We start from the raw sequence: 18617 nt of genomic DNA, 5'->3' as shown, positions 1-18617 counted from the left end.
GTCCCTCCAAGCTTTTGTGGGTTTCCCCTTGCTTTGAAAGACAGCCTAGTCTTTCAAAGCAAGCCAAGCTGAGTTGAAGTCTGAAAAACTCACAGAGCCCCAGTTGTGCAAGCAGCAAACATCTGTGACAACTGCTGCAGCTAGTGTGGAAGGGGAATGCTACTTGAGCAGCAGTCATGGACAGGCTGCTTTCCTGGCAAGCCCCTTGCAAGTCAACTTTCTTCAGTGCCAGTTGCAGCCACTTACACAGCAGTCATTCCTGGTGCAGGTGTTGCTGCTATGAGGGGCTGCATTCCTGGCAAACCTCTCACAAGTAGACCTTTCCTCAGTACCAGTTGCAGCTGCTCACACAGCAGCTGTTCATGTCTCTGAGAAGGGATGCTGCATGTACAGTGTATGGGGCTTGATTCTGGAGAGCTCCCCATGAATGTTGGGTATGCTCATCAGGAACATGAATTCTGGGCTGATTTCAGGCATTCTGAATGATTCCCACTCCCAGATGGATTCTTCACAGATCCCTAATATAGATCTAATAATATAGATAGGAACAGAGTGAATCAGAAGAGGCCTCCTGGACCATCTAGTCTGACCCCCAGCTCCAGCCAGCTCCACTCATGACATGCCTACCATGTCCAGCCTATCCTTAAACACCCTCATCATTGGGGCTTCAACCACCTCCCATGGAAGCCCATTCACTACCCTCGGGGTCCTAACCATCAGAAATTGCTTGGTGAGGTTGCAGACCCTTGGGTCTATCATGCAGTTTGGTCTATTAATAATGTTACATTTACACATTTAACATAACTGAATGATAAATCACATCAAGATTTTTTACTACATGGAAGGTTAGAGGACTATGGTGATGGATGGTACTATTCCTGCGGTTGTTATTAAGCTTCTTAAAAGTATACTGAAGACTGGATGGAAATAATGAACACTTGTAACAAGACCCATGCTCAGCATTTGTTTAGCTGCTGGCACCCTCAGAACTGCTGAGCTGAACAAACATGATATGCTGCACTACTATTTGACTATGCCGAACCAATACCTGTGTATTCACTCTTTTCATTGGTTCACTGTGCTGCATCATGATCTATGAGCGTATGAAAATGTTTGCATAAAAGTAATGGGGGGGTCCAATATCTTAATGATGGCATAGTGGCATCTAGTAGATTTTGTTGCATGCTAGGTTTGCTGCAAAGGCTATTGAGAAAGATCTAAAAATGTACTAACAACTAACAACTCAAAACACATCTATGGGACTCCTTCTCTTTGGAATTATGAATGGCCCCTGCAGGGCAGGACTTCAAAAGCCTCCTAAAAAATGTATGTGTTCTGGGCTGGCTTTTACTAACCATGTTTTTATACTTTGATCTTTAAGAGTCTGAGCTGTGTTACAGCTGAATTTCTTCTAATTTTTTTTTCAAGCTATGGTTGAGCATGGTTGAGATCACTAAACTTCTAATATTTTGCATTACAAACTGGCAATTAATCTAGCATAGTATACCCTAATTTATTTGCCTATGCCACTTTGAGTGGACTCTAATAATTTTATTTCTCTACTGCCTCATAACAGAAGCTTTCTGGGTGGTTTACAAATTCCATAAAAATAGATGATAAAAATGCAACATCAAAAAAAATCAGAAAAATTAAACTGCTTAGTACAGATGTTAAAAACAGGCAATAACAAGGAATAACAAAAAAGTGTGATTCCGATGATCCCCCTCAAGCCCCTGGGTAAGTCTTTAAAGGCCTCAGGAAAGAGACTTTCTTTAAGCATCTTAATCTGGTGCATAAAAGATGATAGATTCAGCACCAGCCAGGCTGCAGTAGGGAGATTATTCCATAGACCGGGGGGGAGGCACCACTAAGAAAGCCCTCCCCCTTGTAGTCATCCTCCACACTTCCTGTGAGGCACTCAGAGGAAGGCCCCATTAGGTTGAGTATAGTCTCAGCAGATTGCAGTTGGGAGAGGTACAATAATAGGTAATGTAGTCCTAAACTGTATAAGGCTTTATAGGTTAAAACCAGCACCTTGAATCGGGACCAGAAGCATTTGTTGTTGTTGTTAGTTGCGAAGTCGTGTCCGACCCATTGCGACCACATGAACAACATTCCTCCAGGCCTTCCTGTCCTCCACCATCCCCCGGAGTCCACTTAAGCTCATACTGACTGCTTCAGTGACTCCAATTAGCCACCTCATTCTCTGCCGTCCCCTTCTTCTTTTCCCATCAATTGTTCTCAGCATTAGGTTCTTCTCCAGTGAGTCCTTCCTTTTCATTAGGTGGCCAGAGTATTTGAGTTTCATCTTCAGTATCTGGCCTTCTAAAGAGCAGTCAGGGTTGATCTCCTCTAGGACTGACCGGTTTGATTGCCTTGCAGTCCATGGGACTCGCAGGAATCTTCTCCAGCACCACAATTCAAAGGCTTCAATTCTTTGGTGCTCAGCCTTCCTTATGGTCCAACTTTCACAGCCTTACATAGGGAAAACCATAGCCTTGACTATACGCACTTTTATTGGCACGGTGATGTCTCTGCTTTTTAGTATGCTGTCTAGATTTGTCATAGCTTTCCTCCCAAGGAGCAAGAGTCTTTTAATTTCTTGGCTGCAGTCCCCATTTGCAGTGATCTTGGAGCCCAGAAAAATAAAATCTGTCACTACCTCCATTTCTTCCCCATCGATTTGCCAGGAAGTGATAGGACCGGATGCCATAAGCTTAGTTTTCTTAATGTTGAGTTTCAAGCCAACTTTTGTGCTTTCCTCCTTCACCCACATCAAGAGGCTCTTTAGTTCCTCTTCACTTTCTGCCATTAGAGTGGTATCATCTGCATATCTGAGGCTGTTGATATTTCTCCCAGCAATCTTAATTCCAACTGGTGATTCATCTAGGTCCACCTTTCTCATGATGTGCTCTGCAGACTTCCTAAGGCCCATTTGACTTCACATTCCAGGATGTCTGGCTCAAGGTCAGTGACCACCCCATCATGGTTATCAGGGACATTAAGCTCTTTCTTGTATAGTTCTTCTGTGTAATCTTCCCACTCTTCTTAATCTCTTCTGCCTCTGTTAGGTTGCTGCCATTTTGGTCCTTTATCATGCCCATCTTTGCATGAAATGTTCCCTTCATATCTCCAAACAGGCTGTCAATACAGGCAGACCGGTCTTATATGTTTGGACCTGTGGGCCCTGGTTATTAATCTGGCTGCATTCTGCAGTTCTGCATTTTCTGATCCATCTTCAAGGGCAGCCCCATGTGATTGCAGTAATCTAATTTAGAGATTACCAGTGTGTAATCTTCCAGATGGGTGCAGCTGGGCCATTAGCTGAAGCTGGTAAAAGGCACTCTGAACCACCAATGCCACCTGAACTTCAAGTGACAAAGATGGATAAAGGAGAACCCCCAAGCTACACACTTGCTCTTTCAGGGGGAGTGCAACCCCATCTAGAACAGGTTAAACTCCCTCCATCCAGTCAAAGGAACCATCCAGCATTAGCAACTCAGTCTTATCTGAATTGGGTATCAGTTTGTTGCCTTCATCTATTCCATTGTTGTAGCCTGACACTTTTTTAGCACATCCATAGCCTCACATGCAGATGATAAAAAAGAGAAATAGAGCTGTGTGTCATCAGCATATTGATGGCAACACACTCCAAAATTCTGGGTGACCCCGCACAGCAGTTTCGTGCAGATGTTGAATAGCATGGGGGACAGACTCCTAAGGAACTCCATGCTGGAGAATCCACGGAGCTGAACAATATTCCCCAAACACTACCTTCTGGAGATGGCCCATCCAAATAGGAGCAGAACCATTGCAATCAGTGCCCCCATGCCAACTCAGACAGGTGCCCCAGAAGGATACCATGGTCAATAGTATCAAAGGTTGCTGAGAGGTCCAGCAGTATCAACAGGGCTGTACTCCCTCTACCAGTTTCCCAGTTTAGGTCATACAGGGCAATCCCATACAGATCTGAACCCCAACTGAATTTGATCCAGGTAACCAGTTTCATTCAAGATCGGCTGGAGTTGATTGACAACCACCCTCTCAAGAATCCTGCCCAGAAAAGGAATATTAGCTACTGGCCTGCAGTTGTCCAGATCTTCCAGGCTGAGAGAGAGCTTCTTCAGAAGTGGTCTCACCACTCCCTCTTGCAAAGAGGTATTAAAAACCTCCCAGGCCCAACCAGTTATTCCTTCCTTGCTGGCTTTTATAAGCCATGAGGGCAATAATCCAGTAAAGAAGTGGTTGCATAATCCTGTCCCAGCACCTTGTCCACATCCCTGAGCTGCTGTATAACTGAAACTCATTCAGTAAAACCAAACCAGGCAGTGCTCTGGATATCTCCACAGATTCAACTGCTATAACTCTGGAGGCCAAGTCCCAGTAGATGAAAGATATATTTTTTCCCAGGAGGTGTCCAGCAAGTAAATTTCAGTGTGCCTGAGATGGTTCCAAGGTGTTCCTGGGGCCAGAATGTAGTAAGCCCCAGACAACCTTGAAAAGCTATGCTGGGTGGCAGGAAGAAGAGTCAATAGAGACAGTAAGCCATTGGTGCCCTCACTGCCTCAAAATATACTCAAGTGTAAGCACATACCAGGTTTCTTTTGCATTCACTGGGAGTTTTCCTCCATCTGCACTCAGACTGTCTCCTAAGTTGTTGCATTGTTCTCAGCTCTGGGATGTAGCATGGAGCTGCATGAGTTCTACAACAGAGAGGGCGCTTAGGAGAGATGTCAACTGCCCAGATCATTTCTGCATTCCATAGTGTGACCAGGTATTCAACAGAATTGCCAGACATGTCAGTCAGAAAATCCCCCAAAGACCACTGGGAACCATCTGGATCCATTAGCCTCTGGGGGTGGGACCATCTTAATAAGTTCCCCCACCCTTACAGAGGGAAAAAGCTGTCATTAGTCTAAATCTCAGCAAGCAATGACTTGACCATGGCAAAGGGACTGAGTTGAAGTCCCTGACACTCAGAGCACCATCCTCATATCCAGCTGGGAAGACCAAGTCTAGAGAATGCCATGTGTGTCAGGCCAATGACAAGCTGAGACAGTCTCATAATTGTCATGGTGGCCATGAAATGCTGAGCTGCTCTGAATAGGATGCCTTCACTGTGAATGTTGAAGTTCCCCAGAACCCACAGCCTGGAGGATTCCAACATCACATCCGATACCACCTCCGTCAGCTCACTGACAGCCCACAGGATGGGCAGTGCATCAGCAGAATCCCCAAACTGTCCTGCTGGTACAACACAAATTACAAATACTCCAGATTAGACTATAAAATCCCACTGAGAAGTAACACAGCTCAGTCTGTTTAAAATGTGGCAGTATTTGTGCTGTAAGTTTTCTGCAAATGATGTTTCCTGTTAGATTCTATAAGACCACATATGAAAGGATGGTAATGCACAAAATACTGTATCTGCATATATGAGGCTGTATATATATGTACCTCTCCTTCTAGAAGCAGTTAGAGGTTTTTCTTCTAGCTTTGCTTTTCTGTGGGTCTAGCTTTGCTTTTCCCTGCCTTTGCTCCCTAACAAATGCTGCTAACTCCAACTCAAATATTGATTTCCCTTCTGTCCAGGAGCTTTTGCCTCCCTTCTCCACCCTAGGCATGTAGTCTGCTCATTTATTTAAATGGACACTAGACATAAAGTAAAAATGTAATCTGCTTGCTTTTTAAAATTCTACATGAGGTAGTGCTTTTGTGACTGTCATAAAAGCCAACCAACCAGCAAATTGCATAGCTGCTTCTCCTAGAAACAGGAAGAACCTGTTGTTCCAGAAGCAATTCAGCTTGGAAGCTTCTATGTCAGTCCAAAAATCAGTGTATGCATATCTGTATAAACTTTACTATAAAGCTAAAGCTCAGACTTTGCATCACAGTCTCATTTTACCTCAGGATCAGACTTTGCATCACAGTCTCATTTTACCTCAGGATCAGACTTCGCATCAAAATGGGGAGGCAGGTAGGCATCTTTCAATTGCACTATTGCTAGTAATAGTTGCAACTGAGAACACAGCAGCATGTCAGAAACTCATGTCATGGAGTCATCAGACAGAGAATTAACAGGAAGATATCAGTGTATAGGCATTCATGTGACTCCATCTCAATTACAGCAGCTAAAACCTGGGATGCATTGAGGAATATGACACAAGCCATGTTCAGATGTACAACTAAGATGTGAAGGTGCTGCCTCAGCTGCAACAGCTGCTACTCTTCCCAGCTGTAACATTGGAAAACCCTTTTAATTGGATTTGGAAAAACTCACACAAATGAAGGATTGCTCAAAACATGTTTCCTCTTGCTCCTTACAAATCAGCATACTATCTCCCTGCTATAGAACACAATACTCTCTTGTTCTAATTTAGAGGAATCAAATTCATCAATACAGCACATATTTAAAGTACATTAATCAAGGAAGATTAATTTTGTAAACGTTTGAAATTAGGAACAGAGGTGATCTTTGGCATGAACCGTAAACATATTCAATGTATATTTCTATGAAGTTTGTAAGAAAATCTTTCCAAACTTGGTGCCCACCAGATGTTGTTGAGTTCAACTTTCATAGGTTCAAATATGTATAGCCAGTGGTCTGGAATGCTAGAAATTATAGTCCAAAACATCAGGAATACACTAAATTGTGGAAGACTGTTGTAAGAATTGGGGGCAAGGAATCTTACAAGTTTATACCTTCTTCACCTTAAATTCATTACCACTTTCATTAACCTCACGTATGGAACTACATGCTACATGCCACAACACTGCAACAGCCACCTTTATTGAGGATACAGAGGGGAACATCTGGAGCATAGGAATGGCAGGGAGGAAGAGGTATTTAACACCATGTTTATGTACTATAATTTCTGTAGTCATTTTTTCTATTTGATTTCAGACATATATTTGCAAGGGTACACATTTTTGGAACCCAGGGGAGGGGGCATTTTGCAAAAAGTGCAGCAAAAATGGGAGGAATGGTTAAACACTCCTGCCTTACCATGCATCCCTCTTTTCCAGTTCAAAGGGCCCTCCCTCAAAGCTGCCTGTAGCTCTTTCCTGAGTAGCATTTTACTGAGAGAACCAGTCAAACATTTGCACTAACACCCCAATCCTCTGTTTATTAAATGAGAATGCCTTTAACCCTTCTTCATTTCCCCTTATAAAACTTTGGTTTCCATGCTGAACAAGGCAGGGAAAATTAGAACTTTAAACTTTGGAAAAAGGCAATGAAAGGGAAACAAGTAATTGAGTAGCAATTTGCATTTTCTTTCTTTTTAAAAATGACCATATAAGCAATTCCTTGCTCTACAATTATAACACTGGAGCCCTTGCCTCTAAATAATTTAAAAACAAACTTTCAAAAACAGTATCAAAAGGTGCAAAAATGAGGGGACATTAATAATTCTTGACAGTGATGTCATAGAAAAAGACATCTGTCAACCCCTACTCCACATACCACTAAGTAATTTATTAAAAGAAAGTAACTCCATATTTTCCAATGGCAAAGAATTATGGTTTGAGTTCAGAGGAAATTCAATTTCCTCTCTTCCTCAAGAGAGATATCTGGATTCCCCACAGTAAAGAGGAAAGCTACTGCAAATTCATAAATGGTAAGATTTGAGAATACTTTGCAAAGTGAAAGGTTGATGGAGAGGGAAATGCATGATACATGTAATACTGCAGGAAGAGATATATATATGGGATACTGGATTGCCTGAGTAGATGCCCAGTTACTGATTGCTGGATACACCACACAGATTCCAACACATACTATCCAGATATGTTCTCACCATAGCTAGAAAATAAAAAAGACCAGAAAATTTGAATACTAGGGTATGCTAGCAGTAGCCCTTTCTGGAGAAGACAGGCCTTCTTGATTATACATGCACTGATGAAATCCAGGCTGCCCTAAAATAATTTGCTGTATGTAAAGTTGCTTTTGAACACTGTCTAGAACCTTCAGCTGGTACAGAATGTGGCCTTTGACTGTTGGTGGGAATGGTCAGATAATATATTATCCAAACAGTGCTGATTAAATTGGTTAGCAACGTATTTCTGAGCTTAATCTTACAAGCTGGATTTCACTTTTAAAGCCTTAGATGATTTGAGACCAATTTACCTGAAGGACTGCCTTCACCCATATCAGTTTGCCTGCACTTCTCATTTGCCAACCTTTGGGGGCAGTTAGGTAAGCGAATACATAAGAGCAGCCCAACACAGTGTGGTGTCACCACACCACTGGAACAGAATGCTTCTGATGGGAAGCTTTCAGGAATGTCCTGAAGAATTACTTGTTTTCCCCAGGCTTCCTGTGATTATGTTTATTGGACTGTTAATACTTATAGCTGGAATTCTGTTGTAGATTTTAATACTGTCAAGGTCAGATGTTTTATTGCTGAAGTTTGCTATTTTTAGGAATTCTTCAAATTTTATCACTGTAGGGATTTTTACTATGTGTTTTTATAGTTGAAAGCTACATTGAAAGAGCTCCAGCTCTGAAAGGTAACGAAGAAATCTTTTCAGTAATAAAAAATAAAAGTCTATTTTTATTTATTTAAAGCAATTATAGATCATTTTTTAATTTGTCATTCCAAAAATAGTGTAGTGCTGCTAAGTAAAAAACTGTTACTATCATAAGGCTTTATACAGTTGGAACTCTGTATAGTTGTGGTCACTGCACCTCCAAAAAATACAATACAATACAATACAATCTATAGACTTGAAAAGGGCACAGAAAATGGCAGTTGGAATGATCAAGGGGCTGGAGCAACTCCTCTATGAAGACAGGACACAACATTTAAAACTTCTTAGTTTTAAAATGAGCTTAGATAAATTCATTAAGGATAAGGCTATCAATGGCTATCAGTCATTTTGCCTTCAGAATCAAAGCCATTACTAGAATTCTTTAAAAGGTGCCCAATTTTCTAAAAGTGCATATGCATTGTCAGCAGATATGAACTTCAGGTTTCTGTGCTATTCAAATTTCCACAAGGCAAGATGGCCCAACAATATTCATTCCTTTATTTGAACACATCTACAAACAATGCATTGTGTGGTTTACAACAGGCCCAGCATATAGGATTATGGCTTTTTTATCATTCCTTTTGTTAGTGTATTTTTCCGCAGTCATGTCTGATTATTTATTCCACTACACATTTCAGTAGAATTACTATGTGTAGTGTATGAAATGCAAGTTTCCAGCTTTAATATGGAACACAAAACTATGCTCATCACAGGCCTGATCAAACTCATATAAAACATTTAACTCCCTGTATCTTAAATCTGAAGTTATCTACAATTAAATTCTCTTTTGTTACAACATAACATGGTTGATTTATCAGTTATGATCTCAAGGACATTTTATTTTCTCAGTAAACTCCAGACAGTTTGCTCAATTAATTTTTCTGTGTTTCATTTTTCTTATATGCAATAATTTAAAATTGCTTTAGATACCATCTTATTGTATGCCTATTCTAGAACTGGCCACAAAATCTACCAGTGCAAATAAGTTCTATGTTCTTTCATGCAACCTATCAATGGAAACAAAGACCAGCCTTGGAACACTCTATTATTCAAGCAGCTGTCTCAACCTCAAGCTATATTTTTTTGTATCAAACGATGCTTATTTCAGTGGTATGAAATGTAGGGAAAATGGATGCAGAAAATGAGAGTACATTTTGAAGAAAAACTAATATAGCAAAAATATTATGTACAACAAGAGAGTGAGAAACTGGCACTCCAGTTGTAAACATTTGCAGAATTGCATTTGTAATGACAACATAAAATCAGTGTATGTCTAGTATGTACCACCGCAGTTGTGAATATGCAACTTCCAAATGAGCCAACTGAAGATTGCTATGTGACATCTGAATTCAATACTATAGGTTAATCATAGGTTAAGCTACCCACAGTTAATGTACAATTAGTCGTTAGGTTAACTGTGAGTTATTTATTCCAAGATTAACGAATCCTGTCCACATTCAGATGTCACAGAGCAAACTTGAGTTGGACCTACTAGAGGCTGCATATTTAAAATGTTATCTACACATTAAGTAGCCCACAATTTACCATTATTATGTATGAACCAGGTTGATATACTGATTAGATATAATAGGTCCACCTCACATCTAACCATTAAAGCTTCACAGCAAGTCTTAATATCTAGCTACAAGCATTGTTCTTGTGGTAATCGTGGGATCTCATGCGTAAGAGTCTGAACAAAATAACTACTAGTAACTCCTCAGCTGAGACTATGCTAATCTCCTGAGCTAGGTTATAGAGGCACATTTATCCAAAATTAGTAACACATGAACTGTTAAGTAGAAACAATTTTAGTCAGAGAATATACTTTCAGCCATTATATGTATTTAAAATAGTGGTTTTTCCAAACATATTATCTACAACATTAAAGTAAAACAACAACTAAAAGGCTGCAGTTACATACTGTTCTTACCTGTAAGGGCAAGAGTGTGTTACTGTTGTTGTCTGTTCGGAAAACATTATCTTCAATCCATGATTTTGGAGTCAGTGATGGAGTAGAACGAGTAAATTTAGGGGGAGCTATGACATTACCAGAAAATGGCTTCTTTAAGGGAGAGATCTGGTTCATAGTTCCTGGAATGCCCATGTTTCCAGTTCTACGATGGTCTCTACCATGCATACTTCCCCAAGACATATTTCCTGTGCTCCATCCACTACTTTGATGATTGCTCCATGGTGACGGCTTCAGAAGAGGCTATGGTTGGGGAGAAAAATATTCCATTATTTTAAAATATTTCCCATGAAATTGGTATTGCATAGCCTGATCCTATGTATGGTTTATCAGAAATAAGTTCAGCAAAATTCACTGAGATTTATTCACAAGCAAGCAAACATAGAACAGTAGAAATACAAATGCTTCAATTTACATTTTCCAGATTATCACAATGAGATTCAGCACTAGAAACATAAAACAGTGATTTATCAAATCTAGTATATCCACAGTAGTAATATGAGAATAATATGGAAATGGAAATTGGGATTCTTATGAAGCAAGGACAACTAGCTCATAATGTATCAGATATACATTGAACAAACATAAGAAGTTGATTAAAGAGTTATTTTTCACAAGGTGAAAAGAATGAACACGTTGCACAGAGTAAAAATGTATAATATCTTTTGTGGCTTCAAAATATATGAAGTAAAATGGCTTGTCAATATACCAATATGAGAGTGCCTATAGCTGTGCATTAGATCAGTCAGCATAGTTAAATCAGTTAGCACTGAGTTTTTTAAAATGCTCACATTTTAAAGGAAGCAATGTGCTACTATAATATTATTAATGTTTAGATAAATCAAACAGCTCTCAGGAACAGCAAATAGCCTATTTCAAATCAAGTAATCTACAATTTTACAATTATTTCAATGTATAATATTAAAAAGGTGTGATGCATCTTGGTGATGTAGAGATATAAATAATTTGTTTAAAATTGAAACCAGTCTGATGGGATGATAAAGCAGGCACTAAAGTTCTAGAGAGTTTTAAATGATTAATTGGTCAGTCTTGAGCGCTTCATGCTGGAACTGCTGGTAAAGCGTGCATCCTAATGGAAACTAAAATGTGATGGTAAACGAAAATCTAATTTTAACAAGACTGTAAACTTTACTGCCCATTTAAGCTGACCAATAATAATGCATGTATTTATAAATGTAAAGGACAAATGTCACAAGACATGTTGTTTACTTTGGGAAATTGTTTTTGTAACTTTCTACATGTTCAAAGACAGATTGGATGATAAAGTTAAAAACTGTCAATCTATTTTAGTTTCCCCATTAAACATATACTGAGGAGGGGGCTGTAATGGCTGTTTTCTGTTTATAATAATACAGTTGGTTCTGCAGAGAAATCATAATAAAACTGAAAAACTGAATAGTGGGTGACATCTGACCTAAATCCATTTTCGACCTTCATACATAGTCACTAATTCTTTTGGTATTCTGTAAAATGGGGACAGCAGTAAGCTACTTGGCCAAGCTGCTCCAAGGTAAAACAAGACAAATATAGCAAGAAGCCTTTTGCATAAAGACTTCAGGAAAAATGTTGAAGATTAGGGGATAATCATATAGGCATAATACTAGAACCCAAGCAAACTAAAGTAGACTGTTCTGTGGGGCAAGAAGAATAAAACAAATCTGTTAGGAAAGAATACAGGAAAGTGTACACTTATCTTAATGTCACTATGTAGCAAAATAATCTCAAAGGGCTCAATAAAAAAGAAAAAAAAACTTCACACCCTTCCAGCCAATAGGAGAAAAGAATTTCAGCCCACCCATAAAGTAGCAGGAAGTCCTACATGTGGGAAGACTGGGGCAACCTGAAATACCACACCAACTTTTCTTGGCTTCTTGGGCTGGTTATGCAAGCTACTTAGCACACAGCTCAAAGTTGCAAAATAAAATGTAACCTGAAATTTCTTTCCACATCTATTCACAATCTAGATCAGAAGATACTTGGATTTAAGCTGCTTAGCCCAATATCCATTGGTCTATCAGATTTTAGACTACTTTTAATGGTAAATTCACTCAATTCTCGTAATATATGGCTTTAAAAAATAAGGTCAAAATAAACCAGTCAAGTAGGCATTTGCTTGAAATTGTATTCAAAGCTTCTCTTCAGTTTCTTATGCAGTTATGATATTGCTGATAATGCTATCAGATTAACTGTGAGATAAATCTATAAAAAGGAAAGCAAAAGAAATCCATAGATAACTGAAACAACAAGCTAGTGACTATCAATTAACAAAAACCAACTTCAAGTCATGTAATTCCTTGATTATCACAAATCTTTTAGGTTTCAATCCAATAACCATTTACCTGCTAGTATATTAATTCAGTGTAAATTTGTATAGTAGAATGGACTGCACTGTTAATACATCATCACGTTCAGATAGTTTAAGGTAGTATATGTAAGTCAATAGGATTGACAGAAGAGGATTACTAGCAAACAAAATGCAAGTAATTTCTTCTCAAACCCCATTCCTAAGATCTATAAATGCAAGTGATAAAATATGTGGGTATTAAAAGTCCACCATGTCTTTTCAGGTCATTACCAAATAACAAATATAGTTTCTTGAATTAAGCAGCATAAACCCAATGCAGACTACCTTATATGACAAATGCTGGGTCAGGTTTGGTCAGGTACATATTTATGTGTACTAAGAAGCAGTGATTGTATACCAGTGGGCAGACACTATGCAAACAAACAACTCCAAGATCTCCTACTCACAGTCACAGGATTCAGGATACTTATTTGTTTATTTAAAAAAAACATGTATTTACCACCCCCCATCTCATTTATGATTTCAGGTACGACCAAGTGCACCATACTACAATTTCACAGGTAAAAATCCTCAAACAGTTAAAATTACTATGAATTAAAATGCCTGCATAAAAAAGAATATTTTTGTCTGGTGTTGGAAAAAGTGCAGTGTAGAAAAACTCTTCAGGGAGAGTGTGTTCTATATCCAGGCACAATTGCTGAGAGAGCCCTTTCCTTTGTTGTTAAATGGTGTATCTTTGATAAAGGAGATATTTAAAACATTGATGTGCCTTCAATGTTGGAATACTGTCACTTGTGAAATGATCCTAGATCTCACCTCTTACATTTGTTTGTTTCCCTTCTACTACAACTAGGGAGCATCTGTGGGGAAAAAACATGTACATAGTCACAAGGGCTCCCTTATGAATCAGAAGGCCTGATGCTGTGGAGAAAAGCATACATTTTATCTATCCTCATCTCTCAGAAAAAGCTGGGCTGTCCAAAGAAGAGCACCTTGGGAGCCCCACAATGTTCCATGAGTCAGCGGGTAAAGTGTCACAGCTCTGACATTGCAAACACTGTATTGTTTGTGTAAATCTCCCTCCTCCCCCACTCCTCCTCAGTGGACTGATGCCTCAGTTCAGTTTCCTGTAGCCTCCAGTCCCACTCCTCTGCAATCAGCTCGTAAGAAAGGGCACTTCTCCTCTTCCTCCAAAATAAATCCCTGGTCCTGCGCTACAGCAGACGGGCACTGGCAACGTCCACCACCAAACAGGATAAATCCGTAAGGGAAAGGGGAAAAGCTGTTTTTCTTGAAACTAATAGGGCTAGTGCAAGGGAAGGAAATAGCTTACCACCAAAGCCATATTTTTATGGGTGGAGGAATTGAGAGAACGAGGTTTTTACATTTGGGGCAGAAATCATATCACAATTAAAAAAAAAAAAGCTGAAGGAGGTCTGCCTTCTCTTAGAGACACAGATCTTCCTCTGAACCCCTCCCCTTAACTTCACAAGCAGCCTCTCGCATGCGTTTAAATTTGATGTTAAATGGTTTCATTGCAGGTGGGCTGATGAGCGGCTTCGGGGAGAACTATTGGGCTGGGGAGCGAGAACTAATCCACGACGATGACACACACAGACACACGTACGCAGGCTCTGTCTTCTATTCAGACCAGCGCCACCCCGCCTCGGACGTGCGGGGGCTTCCCCAAATCACCACGGGCCCCGCCGGCCGGCCGGCCGGCCGGCCGGCCGGCCGGCGGTTTCCCTTTTCTGCCGGTACCAACCTGGTGGTGGTTGTAGGAGTTCCTCTGCTGGAGGAAGGCTGCCGCCGCGGCCGCCGCGGCCGCCTGGTGTTGGTGTTGGTGGTGGTGCTGTAGCTGAGGGCTCACCGGAGATCGCCGATTCTGCTGCTGTTGCTGCTGCTGCTGAGGTAAATTGATCTGAGGCGGCGGCGGCGCGGTCGAGAAGGGGCTGCCGAAAGGCCCGACGGAGGCGGCGTGAGTCGACACTGGCGAGAAGCTCTGGAAGAAAGCCGGGTTGATGGACGACGGGATCCCGCCGCCGGCGGCGTAAAAGCTGCTGCTGCTCTCTGACGACTCCGGGCTGGGCGGAGGGGCCATGGCGGCGCTGGTCACTGGAGGCGGCGGCTGCGGCGGCTGTTGCGGCTGCCCCGGCGGCGGTTGCTGCTGCTGCTGAGGCGGCGGCGGCGATGAAGTCTGTACCGACCACGGAGTGCCGAAACCGGGCAGCGGCGGCGGAGGAGGGGAAGAAGCCGCTGCCGAGGCAGAGGAGCCGCCCCCGCCGTGATGAGGGCTGGGGAGCTCGGGGCTCTGCAGACTGCTGAAGCCGGAGCCTAGCCCGCCGGGCAGGAGGTTCCCAGCGCTGCCCAGCAAGTGGCTGTTATTGGGGGGAGACTCCATAGGGAAGCGGGGGGAGGGAAAGGCAGCCTCTCCTCCCTGTGGCCTTTAAAGCCCGCAGGTGTGGGAAAGGAGGGGACAGAAGCCGCCGGTTCACCACCTAGCAGCAGCGACAGCGGCGGCAGCAGCAGCAGCAAGAGGTGGCGGCGGCGGTGGTGGAAGAGGTGGTGACGGCGGCGGCGGCGGCAGCAGCGGGCACCACATTGAGGTCCGCCGCCAAAGCGAGCAAGACAGCGAAGTTACACCGGTCGGGGCTCCTCTCCCTTAGCAAGGGCGGCTGGAAGTCCCTCGGGCTGGCGGCTTGAGGAGGAGACGGAGAAGACGACGGAGCCTCTTGCCAGCGGGGCGACTGAGCGGCTTCTGCTTCGGTGTGGGGAGAAGGGCGGTGGTGAGGATGAGAAGAATCTTCAGGGTGGTGGTTATGTTATTCAGGAGGTGGCTGCTTCTGGGCAGGGCAACAGCTGCTGGAAAGTCCGTCTCCCTCTGTCTTAGCTGGAAGAGGCCGTCGCTGTTGCTTGAGTACCAACTTCCAGTCACCCTCTCCTAGCGGAGAACGGGCCGTACAGTCAGCTGGGATGATCCCCCTTCGCACTCCTGAAGCAGTGGGGGGGGGGGCAGTTGCCAGCCACCCGCCCGCTCGAGCCTCTCCTTTCCCGGCGGCAGCGGCGGCTCCTGCGAATGTCAACCCCAGAAGTAGCTCATGTTTTGATGACGCGGGGAAGGCAGAGCAGAAACAGGAGGCGGGAGGCGGTAGCCGCAGTAACGACCACCACCTCTTGGATAAGCTGCTGCTTCTAGAAGAACCGGTTAAAGTGGCTAAAAGGGCAAGAATGAGGAAAAACTGCAACGATGACAAGAGAAGGGAAAGAGCTACAAAGGGCAACACCTCCTCCACCAAATTAGGATTCCTACCGGTGCTGCTCAGATTTAATTGTCCCAGTAAAAACAAAGGACGGACACACACACTAAACAGCTAATCCTCCCGCAGTGGATCGGACCTTAAAGTACCCACTGAGGGCAAAGACTGACTTTCCTTGTCAATAAAAAAAACCCGGTCTGGTACAAGATATATCGCTCAATGAATTTGCTTAAAAAATAGGATTTTAACAGCCCCCCCCCCTTTACACACGCGCACACAAATCCTGTCTATGACAAAAGACGACCTTCAAAGAGTACAAACTGTTCAGAACAGCTAGCCAAATATTTTTTTAAAAAAACTTTTCATTAGTGTATTCTCTTTTAGAGTTCCGCAGCTGTTTGTGATAGATGGCTACTCTAAAGAATAAATTTTTTCATGTTAGTAAAATACGTTTTGGGACCAAAATTATCCTGTACTAATAAAATAGCTCCTAATTTGCTAGAAAGAAATCGCTTCCTAATAACAAAGATTTGCCTGTAGGTCAGCCCTATACAGTAAGAAAAATACCCCCCCTATCTGGTTATTAATAATCTCTCGCAAAAATCTTCCGTCGCTGCTTCCATGTTATACTATCCTGGCCCTATAAATCACAGTTCTCTCCTTCTCTCTTTCAGTTTCTGAGCAAAAAGAATGGAGACTCCACGCTATCTCTGCTTCGTGCAATATTCTCTAATTTTGGAGCCTGGTTTGGAGCTCTGCCTTCCCCATTAGCAGCGCCCGAGCCTGCTGCAACGAACACATAAGAACCCCGGAACTGTCGTCACTGCCGACACACATCACAATCCCACCCCTCCTCCCAGGCCTGTCAACGTAGTCGACACTTCATAAGGCCACGTCTCCTTATTAATAATTCATAAGCGGTCCCCTCGATCTCCGACTCGTCCATCCCCGCCCCTTGAAGGTCGGCTCTTCCCGATTCGTCTCCCGCATTACAAGTGGACGATACCACTTCATATTTCCCCTTCACACTGAGCTTATTTAGCAAAAGTACTGTATATTTAAATAGCGATTCTGAATTTTAATTGGGGGGGGGGGAAATATACTGGTGCCCACGGAAAATTAAAGATGTGTTATCTCGCTATGTTTGGAAGGCGGCTGCCAAATAGTCTTCTTCCTCGAGCGACTCCTCAACCAGCGCCCCTAAAAAACACCTCCATTTGACGTTCTTAGTAGATTTTTGCGACGCTCACGGTCCCGGCTCGTCATTCGTTTTGCGACGTTATCAATCATCCCGAGCAGGGGAAAGTGAAACCTGAAACCAGGAGGCTGGTGGAACCCAGGGAGAAGGCGAAGGTTAAATGGTCGAAGGTTTTAATCCGCTGGCTGGCAAGATGACGATTCCGGCTGGTAATAATGTCATTTCCTCACCTCCTTCTCATAGAACCAATGTATACATTCGGGAGAATGGAAGCAGTAAAGCTTTGCCTGGACTTAACGACTTCTGGCTCGGAGAGGGGCATTTTGCTTATTAGAATGCACGCAAAAATAGAAGACAACTTCGAAACGATATCCTGTGAACGGAGGTTAACCCTTTTCTCTGACAGGGCACTTTGTATGTGCAGGACCTTTTAAAATACATGAGTAGGCATTCAAACGTGAGGTGCTGTTAAACTCTTGCAACTCTTCCATCTTTCACTCAATGGATTTTTAAATTTTATTTATTTATTTGGTGCGAGGAGAAAAAAAGATGGAAGAGGTGAGAAAACACCGGAAAGATTGTCTGGAAGCATTCCTGTAGTTTGAAATAGGAATATATGATCATTAGAAAAACCATGCTGGATTAGATGGGAGGCCATCTAGTCCAGCGTTCTGTTCACAAACCAGCTATCCTTGGGAAACCAACAAGCAGGGCATGAGGGCAACAGAGATCTGAATGTATAAACCTCCCAGTTTCCCAACTTCTATTTCAGAACACAAGCTATTCTCCCTTATTATGCAATGTGTCCAAAATATGTCCCTGCAATGCAGTTGTTCAAAGGTTGTAAACACATGCTCCCCCCACCCCTTAGAACTAGGCAGTAATATAGCTGTTCTGTTTTGCAATGGATGGCATTTTGAAGAAGCCTTCAAAAGCTGCCCAAAATGTTTTGTGCCATTAAATCAACTTTGATTTAAGGCAATCCTATGAATGAAAGCCCTCCAAAATGTCCTGTCCATGTCAGCTCCATTTAGCTCTTCCAAGTTCATGGCTATGGTTTCCATTAGGGATTCAATCCATCTCGTATTTGGTCTTCCCTTTCATCTTCTCCCTTCGAATTTCCCTAACATGATTGTCTTCTTGTGATTGCCTTCTCATGATATGTCCAAATATGGCAGCCTCACTCTTGTTTCTGGGAAAACACTGGATTGATTTGATCTAGGACCCACTTGTTCATCTTTCTGTTGGTACAGGGTATTTGCAAATATCTCCTCCAGCACCATGTTTCAAATGCATCAATTTCCTTCCTATCAGCCTTCTTCACTGACCAGCTTT

General features: G+C 42.4%; 1 protein-coding gene across 3 annotated transcripts in view; it reads right to left on the bottom strand.

Annotated features, from left to right (window-relative positions):
* CPEB2 (cytoplasmic polyadenylation element binding protein 2) overlaps positions 1 to 16817 on the bottom strand; it is a 78239-nt gene extending 61422 nt beyond the window's left edge. Inside the window, exons 1-2 of one of the 3 annotated variants that reach the window (XM_044418353.1) lie at positions 14593 to 16817; positions 10463 to 10744 (exon numbers count right to left, since the gene is read on the bottom strand). In XM_044418353.1, coding sequence (XP_044274288.1) covers positions 10463 to 10744; positions 14593 to 15228 — 918 coding nt within the window. In that variant the 5' untranslated portion in view covers positions 15229 to 16817. The remainder of the gene's footprint in view (positions 1 to 10462; positions 10745 to 14592) is intronic. The other 2 variants (XM_044418355.1, XM_044418354.1) reach the window with 2 other exon arrangements.
* Between the last annotated feature and the right edge of the window lie 1800 nt (positions 16818 to 18617).

This window comes from Varanus komodoensis, unplaced genomic scaffold, assembly GCF_004798865.1.
Source record: "Varanus komodoensis strain SLA01 unplaced genomic scaffold, ASM479886v1 scaffold9, whole genome shotgun sequence".
NCBI classification, from domain to species: domain Eukaryota; kingdom Metazoa; phylum Chordata; class Lepidosauria; order Squamata; family Varanidae; genus Varanus; species Varanus komodoensis.
Note: the sequence above shows the minus strand (reverse complement) of the source record. Positions and strands in the feature narration are given on the sequence as shown.